This window comes from Arachis stenosperma, chromosome 4, assembly GCF_014773155.1.
Source record: "Arachis stenosperma cultivar V10309 chromosome 4, arast.V10309.gnm1.PFL2, whole genome shotgun sequence".
Lineage (NCBI taxonomy): Eukaryota > Viridiplantae > Streptophyta > Magnoliopsida > Fabales > Fabaceae > Arachis > Arachis stenosperma.
The window spans coordinates 23,321,128-23,332,687 of record NC_080380.1 but is presented as its reverse complement, the minus strand read 5'-3'; the positions used below and the strand labels follow the sequence as shown (position 1 = coordinate 23,332,687).

General features: G+C 30.1%; 2 protein-coding genes across 2 annotated transcripts; one reads left to right on the top strand and one right to left on the bottom strand.

Moving 5' to 3' along the window:
• The first annotated feature begins 3,873 nt into the window (after nucleotides 1–3,873).
• Nucleotides 3,874–7,583, top strand: LOC130973374 (uncharacterized). Its single transcript, XM_057897857.1, has 3 exons — nucleotides 3,874–4,680; nucleotides 4,887–4,991; nucleotides 5,246–7,583. Exon 1 carries the CDS (start codon nucleotides 3,897–3,899, stop codon nucleotides 4,671–4,673), a length of 777 nt encoding a protein of 258 aa, XP_057753840.1. The 5' UTR covers nucleotides 3,874–3,896; the 3' UTR covers nucleotides 4,674–4,680; nucleotides 4,887–4,991; nucleotides 5,246–7,583.
• Nucleotides 5,658–11,239, bottom strand: LOC130973372 (vacuolar-sorting receptor 6-like). The gene is made up of 13 exons (XM_057897856.1): nucleotides 10,780–11,239; nucleotides 9,433–10,125; nucleotides 9,106–9,194; nucleotides 8,890–8,959; nucleotides 8,714–8,797; nucleotides 8,538–8,614; nucleotides 8,348–8,429; nucleotides 7,160–7,242; nucleotides 6,977–7,040; nucleotides 6,761–6,889; nucleotides 6,310–6,413; nucleotides 6,094–6,208; nucleotides 5,658–5,999 (listed from the first exon to the last, which is right to left on the bottom strand). The coding sequence occupies exons 1-12, from the start codon at nucleotides 11,057–11,059 to the stop codon at nucleotides 6,095–6,097; spliced, it is 1,869 nt and encodes a 622-aa protein (XP_057753839.1). The 5' UTR covers nucleotides 11,060–11,239; the 3' UTR covers nucleotides 5,658–5,999; nucleotide 6,094.
• Nucleotides 11,240–11,560: the final 321 nt, after the last annotated feature.

Sequence of the window (11,560 nt, the reverse complement as noted above, 5' to 3'; positions counted from 1 at the left end):
ATAACACAATTCTAAAATAAAAGTTTAAATTAAACCATAATATCATTGCACAACACAAATTGAAAGTAATTTCACACTATAATATACCACATAAATATGTAAATGACTTAAGCTTAATTACGAATTTTTTTATTTATGCATACATGATAACACTATAGTCTATAAATATTTAATGGATAATATATCATATATTGCTCTAAATGATGAGCATGAGAGTTGAAGAGTGTGTGCTGATTTGTGTCCATGATAGTTGCTTTCTTGTGACGATGCCTCATAAGAAGAAAAAGAATTGTTGTAAAAGCTACTCAATGAACGAGTAATTGGTAAATTAACGATATTTTCTTCTAGCATATATGATCTTTTATAGTGGTAAAATAAAAATGGAAGGAATAAAATTTTGTATTTTTATATTAGATCTTTTATAGTGGTAAAATAAAAATGGAAGGAATAAAATTTTGTATTTTTATATTAGAATTAAAATTTGATATTTATCCTAATAAAATTAAATAACTAATTAGTTATATTTAAATAAATTAAATAAATTAAATAAAAATATTTTTAAGAATTAATCAAATCAATTAGTCAACACAAATAATTAGTATAATTAATTTTATTTGATTTATTAAATTCAAAAAATAAATTAGAAAATAATTGATTGAATTAATTAGTTGATATAATTAATTTATTATAATTGATTGGATTTAATGAATTAAAAAAATAAATAGAAAAATATAGGAGACAATGATTTTTTAACTAAATTAATATGTATTTATTGTATTTAATCAGTATAAGTAACGAATCATCTATGTTATTATGTACCTTATAAATTAATGAATTAAAATAATTGATATAATAAATTATAATTATTTGATTGATATAAATTATAATAAATTGTGTGATATTTAAATACCTAATCAAATCAATTAGTTGATATAATTAATTTAATTGATATAATTAGTTGATATAGAAGTATACCACACTCATCATGAAGTGCAGAAATTCAATTTTTATATAATAAAAATATATTCTTATATATATTATAGAAATATGATTTGATTCCATTAACTTGCTTATTTTTTTAACTTGCCATCTATATTCAGCATGGAATTTTAATTTTTTAAAAATAAATTTAGAAGAGAGAATAGTACTTTTATTTTAGAGAGAAAATAAATTCATGAAGAATTGAAACCTCCCTTTCATTAGTTGATAATGCATTAAATATTAATTTTATATAATTATAATAAATATATTTTCCTAAATTAGTATAACCATACATTATTCATTAAATGTTAATTGTAATATAAATATAATAAAGATATTTTTGTAAAATAAATTTAGAAAAGAGGAAAGTGCTTTCATTTTTGAAGAAAAATGAATTTATGAAAAATTGACACGTCACTTCAATTAGTTAGGAAAAAATATAATTTTAGTATATTAAATAGAAATATATTATTATTATTATTATTATTATTATTATTATTAAAATAATTAAAAATATTTTTGATTGATAATTAATAAATAGTTTAATAATGTATTAAATATGAATTTTATATAATTATAATAAAAATATTTTTTTAAATTAGTATAATTATGCATTATTCATTAAATGCATTCATTTTGGAGAAAAAATGAATTTATGAGGAATTCATACCTCACTCTCATTAGTTGATAAAAAACTCAATTTTAATATATTAAGTAAATTATATAAATAGAAATACTTGCTAAATATATATAAAAAAGGAGATATATAATTATATATAATATAATTTCTATATATGTAACATATATAAATTGTTATAATTATAGAGACTTATTATAATTATATTAAATTTAATTATGAATGTAAATAAATAAAAGTGATAATAATTAATATTATTTTTTTCTTTTTTATATTTAATATTTACCGTAAATATAAAAAATATTGAGAAAAAAAGTAGATATCGACTTTATTTTATTTTATTTTACGTCATGAAATTTTTTACTAAAATTAATGGAGGAAAAAAATCTTTATGATTATATATCAATCTCAATCACAATAAATAAGATGAATCGATTGAGCAACTAACAAATTTAACGGATAAATGTTATTTTCCATTTATAAAAAAAATGAGGTAACATGCATGCGTATATTAATATAGGAAGAATATATACTCACAGCTTTAAAATCTTCAAAAATATTTGATTGTATTATCCTTCAAATCAAAAAATCCATCCTTTATTTTCATTAAATATTTATATTAATTCAATTAAATGAGTATTTTAATAAAAGAAAAGATTATTATTATTATTATTGAAGAATAACGACAATTATCGTTATTAATATTAAATTAATTATTAATATATATATTGAATTATCATTAATATTAAATTAGTTATTTATATATATATTTAAACTTGATTACTTATATTAAATATATTTAATGATTATTAAAAATTAATCATATAATTATCATTATTAATAACCTATTATTAATAACTAATTTATATTTCTCTAAAATATAATTTTCTATCTTATTATTATTATTATTATTATTATTATTATTATTATTATTATTATTATTATTATTATATAGGTCACTATTAAGATAATAACTTGTCACTAATAAAATTTTAGGATAATGAATAAAAAATATAATTATATCAATATAATTAAAATTAAAATAGTTAAATTAAGTAAATTTGTATAAATTATAATAAATTACACAACATTTAAAAAGAAAATAAAAATGAATAAGAAGAAAATAAAAATAAATAAAATAGATAGAAAACTACAATAAAATAAATTGAATGTGAAAGTTTTTTTTGGTACATTTCATATCACATCCGTTTTTCAGTAATAATAGAAAATAAAAATACGTCAACTTGATATTTAAGAAAAAATGATGAGATAAAATCATAATACAGTTATAAAGTAAAAGCTTAAATTAGAACACAATATCATTACACAACACATATTAAAAGTAATTTCACACTACAATATATACCACAAACAGGTAAATGACTTAAATTTAAATACGAAATATTTTTTATTTATGCATACATGATAACACCATGGTCTATAAATATTTCATAGATAATATATCTTATATAGCTCTGAATGATAAGCACCTAAGTTGGAGAGTGTGGTAGTTTGTGTCCACGATAGTTGCCTTCTTGTAACGACACCTCATAGGAAGAAAAAAATTGTTGTAAAAGCTATCAAATGAAAGAGTAATTGGTAAACGAATGATATTTTCTTCTAGCATACATGATCTTTTATAGTGAAAAAATAAAAATGGAAGGAATTAAATTTTATATTTTTACATTAAGAATAGAATTTGATATTTATCCTAATAAAATTATTATTATTATCAATATAAATGGGTTAATAACTTGCCACTAATAAAATCATTGGATAATGAATAAGAATTAGAAGGATATCAATATAATTAAAATGAATATAATTAAAATGTTTAAAAATATTTTTGATTGATAATTAGTTTAATAATGCATTAAATATTGATTTTATATAATTATAATAAAGATATTTTCCTAAATTAGTATAATTATGTATTATTCATTAAAATAATTAAAAAAATATTTTTGATTAATAATTGATAAATAGTTTAATAATGCATTAAATATTGATTTTATATAATTATAATAAAAATATTTTCCTAAATTAGTATAATCATGCATCATTCATTAAATATATTTATTTTGAAGGGAAAATGGATTCACGAGTAAGTGACACCTCACTTTTATTAATTAGGAAAACTCAATTTTAGTATATTAAGTAGATTTTAAACATATCCCTTTTAAAAAAAAGAAAGAAAAAGAAGGAGTTTAAATGAGAGATTCATTTTAGTTTTAGACTTCGTAGTCACAAGTGAGTAGCCACGGCGAGGAGCAGCAAAATGAGTTTCCTCCAACGCCTTCTTCACAGTCCCTCCAAATCCCCATTTCTCACACCACCATCATCACACTATTCCACCTCTTATTCTTACTGTTCAAAGCAAGAAAGTTCGCATCCCCAAACACGTCCTTATCCTCCTCTAACACAACAACAACTCTCCAACCTCAACCACCTCCTCCCCCGCCTCCTCTCTCAACCGGACCACCTCCCCACCGCCCTCCGCCTCACCTCCGCCGCTCTCCACACCACCACTCCTCTCCACGCTCTCCCTCTCTCTCCACTTATCCACTCCCTCACCTCCCACCCGGACACCTCCCCTACCTTCTCCCTCCTCACGCGCCTTCGCCACGCGCCTCAAATCCACCACCACATTTCCCCAATCGCCCTCATGCTCCTCACTTCCTACTTCAACAACCGCATGTGCAAGCCCGCCCTCGCCGTCTTCCGCTGGCTCCGCCGCCCTGACTCCCCCTCCCCCCCGACCAGGCAGGTCTACGAGGTCGTCATAGAAGGTCTTTGCAGGAACGGATTCATGATCGAGGGTTTATCGGCGGCGAAGGACATGGTGGTGGCTGGCGAGCTGGTGGCTCCTTCTTGTGGCAGCTTGAGGGAGTGGATTTATCGGGGGATGTTGAAGGAGGCGAGGCTGGAGGATGCGGTGGAGTTGAACAATGCAATTTTGGGATTCGAGAAATGCGGCGGCAGTGATGATGAGGAAGAATCTAAGGAGAGGGTTTTGGCGGTGCTGGAACGCGTCATTGCTCGGTGGAATGAGTAGAAACAAGGTAAGGTGTTACTGCTAATTAGATAAGAATGAATGTTTATTGGATGATTAGATTAAAAATGCTTAGCTGAAATTACTTAGTTGTTATTGTTGATTTGTTAGGAATTCTTAATGGCAACTTTTTCAGCCAAGAGCAATGTTTTTAGGGTTTGTACTATAAGATAAAATTGTTGTTTGTACCAAGTGAATGGGTGTTTTTATTTTCAGTTCATTGTTTGAAAAGAAACAAACTAAAGAAGCATCGAAGTGGTAAAGAATGGACTTTGAAATGTGAAGGAAAAACCAATTGGAGATATTGATCCTTCAACTAAGGTATGTCAACTTTACACATGCCAATGCATCGATTATTTTCAGAGAAACGGTATCATTTTATGTTCGAAACAATAACCATAAGTCTATCATAAGATTGTTCTACTTGTGCGTTTGGCAAAGGTCTAATGTTCTAAATCACTGCTGCAAAAACACCAGCAATGCTTTTGAAAAGAATTTCTTCTCCAATTGACTAGGATCTTAAAAGTTGTGATTTTCATACCTGGATTGGTTTCTCTCCCTTTCCTTTCTTGCAGACGTTCCTCAGGATGGCAGTTTCTCGGTATTTTCAGTGAGTGGAAACTGTAAAGACGTCGTGTATAGAGGCAGAGAGAGGACCACCTTTTTTATGTGTTATTATCTTTAAATCTAATGCGTCCATCAAACATTAGAATTAACGGATGAGATTAAATCATTAATAGTTTATAGATAATTACATTTAGGCCACAACAGAAGTTTAAATTACAATAAACTTCCAACATACAAGTGCCCCGTTTCTCATGCCTTCAGTTTCCTCCCTTTGCTACACTTTTCACTGTCACGAATGAAGAGCTGTGAGTAATACTAGATTAATGGTAACAGGGATAGCTATCTGGTCATTACCTCATAAGAGCACACAAGATGTTATACCTTATTACCATCATCTACTGCAAAATGCTGAGTGAAATATTGATTGGTGAACAATAGATGGTTATATTTTAAGACCATGCAAAAGAACCAAAGTCTTTACTTGTATTGGGAAGTATCTATGTTGAATCCTGATACTAAAACAAGTGTGCCATTACATCTCAACAGTTCTATTTACAAAAAACCAAAAACTAGATGGTATTCTAGGAAATATTTATGTATGCACGAAATAGTTTGCATAATCGCCCTACACTAAACTATAAAGTTGTGAACCATTCTTTGCTGTTAAGTCATGAATATCGTCAATTTTGCTCATATACCCCACCTCTCTGATTTGGATTTCACTGTATGTAGCTCAATCATTTTGCCATTATTAGATTATGTCTGCAAAATGCAGATAGTTAAGTAAGAAAATTTTGTTCTCCATGAAAGCAAACCTCAAAGCAAATTAATTGTAAGGCAAAGACAGAGTGAAAACCTTATACAGTGCCTTGTGACCGTAAAGGTTCAGTTTCGGCATGAGCTACATTATTTTGCTGGTCTAGTGGCATGTACTGGGACATGATAGCCATGATTTCCGAGTCCATGTAAGCCTACAAGAAGGTAGAGATAATTAAATGTGGAGCTTAACTTGGATCTCCAATTTAATGAGGATATTTTGTTTGCGCCATCTGTTTTCTGGGAATCAACTTACCCTGAGTCTGTATTTGTAGAATACATAACCGGCTAAACCGGCAGCTGCAACAACTGCTATCACCAAAAATGCGAGGAACCGCCCAAATCTTGATCCACTTCTTTCTGCATTGTTAACAGGCAAGTTTTTTATCATGTAAATTTACTGTCCTAAGGTGTTGAGTAAAATGAATCTGTGTTGAATGATCTGTTTGTAGATTAGCTTAGCACACTATTGTGGTCATAATAACTAATCCACCTTTGAACAAACATATAAGGATCCTACAGTAAGGAAAATCTGGCGCTTTTATTTTGAATGAATACGTAGTGCATTGGAAGCAATTGGTATTAGAGGTTTTAGACTGAATGTTTAATTAAGTACTAACTATTCTGTCACTTAAAAATCCATGTCTATAGTCTGATTCATTTAATCTGAAACTATAATCTTATTCGTGCTGAGCTTAGTATCTTACCAATACAAACATCTTGTTCCCTCATGTAAAGAAGATTTCCTTTGCATTTGCAATCATAGCTACCCCATGTATTCTTGCAGGTGCAGCCATCACACTGACAAGCGCTTCGGTCCTTGCATTCATCAACATCTATCAAACCAAAAGAGAAGTTTAAGAATAGAATTATATTCTTCCAATATTAGTCATTTGAGTTGCACGAGTGGAAACAGATATTACCTTCACATTTGTATCCATCCCCATGGAATCCAACTGGGCAACGACAACCATTTACTATAAATTCCTTTACACATAAACTGAATTCAGTAAGCTTTGAAGCATAACAAGGAAAGTGATTCAATAAATATTGACTATTTTATAACAACAGAAACGTGAATAAGAGTTGGTTAAGCAGTACTAAACTGAGCAAGCTGAGAAAGTCAATTTGTTTTTAGTTTCTGACCAACAACCTCCATTGTTTATTGAACACCTTGCAGGTCCAAAAGCTGTAAAATAAGGTAAGGCAAGTCTCAGCAACACCATGAAGAAACTGGAATATCTCTTTGATTATCACAGATAAAACATGTAAGAAAACAAGTTTCCTCTTAAATGGGGAATGGAGATCATGTAATGAGTTTCTTCTTTTCTTCTTCTTCAGTAGTATGTTCACTCTATTATGTATTAACCGTGGACCCCCTGGATTAGATGTTTGAGCTTTGAATATTTTACTAATATTGACATACAAATGTTTTGTATTATTATAGAGCAAAACAGGACACCTAAAAAAAAAAAAGAGAAAAAACTGCAAAAGTAGACAGAAATTTGAAAAATTTGTAGCGTAAATGAACCGGAGCATAGATTTGTATAGTATTAAGTTTAGTTTATTATATGGATTTAGCTAAAGCAAATCTTAATGTTACTAGCTAAGAAAATTTTTGTATAAGAAAATTCCAAAGTTAAATTCCCAATGTATTTAGACTATTTATTGTTCATTTATTAAAACTAAAATTCAAAAATTTCTTAAAAATGTCTACTAAACTTAAACATGTGCCTTAAGACATCTTTATTATATTTACTCTAAGAAATCTCACATTGTCTAATTAAAAAGAAAATCATTATCGTGTAAATTAAACAATGTGAATAGAATACATATAATGACTTAACTTACACAACACGGGTATAAGGGTATTTATGCTAATAGAGGAAGAAAAACCTTAGAAAAATAGGTAATGTAGGACTTTTACAATAGGTATCATAAACTAAAACTGAAACTATGTTATATAAATCTATGCTCCTGCAAACCATTAGAACTAATTTAAACTTAAAATTTGAGTTTTTTTTTAATTATTATTTATATGCGAAATTGATGAAATAACACAATAGGATTATTGAACCCATGAAGCCAACCGTACCAGAAAAAAGGTTGGTTGACGGTTGTCGTTGTCAAACTAAACTAGCTATTTCCTTTTAATTTACAAATGTCTCTGTTTTCTTATGATGTCACCATAATCTTGAAAAAAAAGCTATGATTTCAAAACGAACTGAATTTTCTTAATAATTTTTTTAAAAAAATGGAAGACCACGTTTGTTAGATTGGAAAAGAAGGCATACCTTCACATGATGTATAACCATCACCCTTATACTGGACACCTTTCACAACAGGGCACTCACAAACTCTTCCCCTAAAAGTATCCTGCCAACAAATCATGGTTTAAGCAGCACACACACACATGGGCAATGATATTTACATATAAATAATCTTTGAAGAAAAAGAAAAATGGTGGTTATGGATATTCCTTACTCTGCAAGCACTTATGTTGGCCCTCTCATCCTTCCAACATCCTCCATTTCTTTCAAGGCACTCATTAGTCTCAATATCTGATAAGCACATACAAACCAATATGACAAGTTTAGAAATCATACTTATGTTGATAAAATGGCGTGAAAACTTTTCATAACTCAAAAGTTTTACACCACCTCCACTTAAACAAACTGGAGGTTCAGTAGTCTCCTCGAATCCAGCACATACAGCTTTTAGAACAGCAGATCTCTCCAATTTTCCTGAAAATTATAGTCGACGATAGACCATACTTCACAATATGTGATTGAGAGTTAAGCAGAATGTCTGTTAAATAGGTATTTAAGTTACTAACCTCGATACTGGACATCGTTTATAACCAAAGTTGGCAAGATGGTGACATCGCCACGAGATCCATGCCCTATCTGAATTTCACAGATGAAAGAAAACTCCTCTAAATGTTATAGAATGAATGACCAAATCCATATATAAGGTTGTGTTATTTGATAGAAGATTTTAAGTTTTTACAAAGTTTTGAATTCAGATTTAAAGAGAAAGAAAAAAATGTGACCTGGCGTAGTTGCTCATTCTTTAGCACCTCATTCTCCACATCAGCTTCGGGGTCACCCATGCACTTTTTAATTTTCTCTATAGGCAAATCTGTTACATTCACACCATAATTTTAGTTATATACATTAATATTGATAAAAAATGTCATCTGCATACTAAAAACTAACAATAAAAATCACTTATCAAATTAACCACTATTTATTTGTATCTTGTTTCACATATTTTTTATGTGTATTTTAGATTCTAACACTTATAACTGATTTGGTAGTTTATTTTTAGTGTACAAGATTAGTGTTGATTATAAAAGGCAAAAGTAGTAAGCATTTACCTAATGATTTCATGACATCTTCAGCACATTGTTTGGTGTATTTTTTCTCCTTCATAGAACACCTGATATGGAAATCTGTTACATAATCCCACCAAACCCAAGAACGGTTACTCTCATTGGCAACTCTATGAACGCACAACTGCCTCAAGTTTTCATACACCACATCCTTCCCTTCATATCCTTCTCCAAAATCCTTCTCCGGATCCGGCGCACAATACCTTCCATGATTTATACACTGAGATTTGCACTGTCTGCTCTCTACAAACGGCTTGGGACAAAACCAGGTTATGTAGTGAGGAGTGAACAATGTGTAGCCTCCCCTCTCAAGAATCTGAGCATGTCCTTTGAAATTCTTGACGAAATTCATCTGCTCTTCGCAGCGAGCGCCGCACTCGTCGTTGCTGTTAGTCCATAGCTCATACTCCACTCTGTTGTCAGGGTGAGGCACTGATTCTCTCCAGTCAATTCTAAGCATCACTTCGTCTTTCTTGCTCAGTGCTTGCTTCAGCTCGTCGCCAAAGGATTTTTCGATCAGCGCCGAGGGGATCTGAATCTTCTCTATGTATCCATCTGCATCGTTGCTCTCTTCTGGAGAATCCATGGTTATTAGGGTCTCATCAATGCTGTCAGTTACTAACACTGCTGCTGCTCCAGCTATTTGAGCATGCCATACCTTCAACGCAAAGTAACACTCTGCCAGTGCCAAGTACAAATACATCATTCAAATAACTCTAAAGAGGTATTCCTCCGCAAGGAAGAGAATATAATACAAGAAGAGTTCTAGAGTGCTATTAAAATTTATTATTTTTTATTATTAGTTAGTTATTATTGTTTAAAAATATAAGATAAAATATGTTATTAAATTATTAATTAAAGGAATTAGACTAAAAAAATTGAATTGATGGCTAAGTAAGGTAAAAAACAATAAATTCTGATAGGTTGAAGCATTTCTTGTAATGTAATCCGGAAATGGGAGAGATTAATTAATGAATTGTGTATGAACAAGAAATAAATAGAAACAAAATTGAGGGCCAAAAGACAAAAAGGGAAATAGTATGAGACTTTAATTGTGGGACACACAATATTTTACGATAAACAAAAAAGAGAAAACATTAAAGCAACAGGGAAAAAAAAAGAAAATCGACAGATGCATAAATTATATCATCATCATTGATACAACAAATCACCAACGACTCTTATCTTTAGATATAACCAATCTCAGAAATCGTTAAAAGAAAACACAGGATCAGAGTTTCACATAAGAATGAAACTAGCATGTGGTGGATGAATGAAGTCAACGGTGATTATAAAAAAAGTCAACGAAAAGAATGAAAAAGAAGTAGTTACCTCCACGATCAAGGAGAAGAATAGTGGGGCGATAAGAGTGAATCTTGAAAGGCTTATCACCTTCAAAAGGCTTACAACCATGAGAGTCTTTGTCAGGGTAGTGTACGGATCCCACTATGAATCCTCCGTAGTTAGGAACACCGAAGTTTCCTATGGCGCCGTCGTGCTTGGCCTTCATGGTGTGCGGAGACAGCACCGTGATGCTGCTCTTCTCCACCACGAACCTGCCATCAACAACAAGAAGTAGGAAGAAGAAGGGAAGAAAGTGAGGAAGCACCATGGATGAAGAAAGTGGTGTTGTGTATGATAAAGAGAAGAGTTGAAGAATATATAAAAGAAGTAGTTGAATAAGGGTGGAGGTAGGTTTGTGTATCGTAATCGAAGGGTGTGACGTAAAGAGATGGTAAACGAAAGGTGAAAGGAAGAGAGTGGAGGTTCAGAGAACGAGCCAGGGGAACTACTATGCTCTTGTCTCATAGTCATAGGAGACACTGACCTATATATCTCAATTCTTGACCCAAATATTTTACAGACTCATTCCAGATTATATTACGAAAAAATGTCTGAAAAATTAAAAAAATAAAAACTCAAAAAACAGCCATATTTATTAATTTTTATTAGTATTTTTAGCCATTTCAGTATAATTTATTTCGTTCACTAATCTAACAACATATTTTTAACTTACATCTTTATATATTATTGACTAACTGTTGGATAAAAACAATATATTTTAATAACCTTTTAATATTTTTTAAAAAATTAATCTAAAATAATTTAAAAT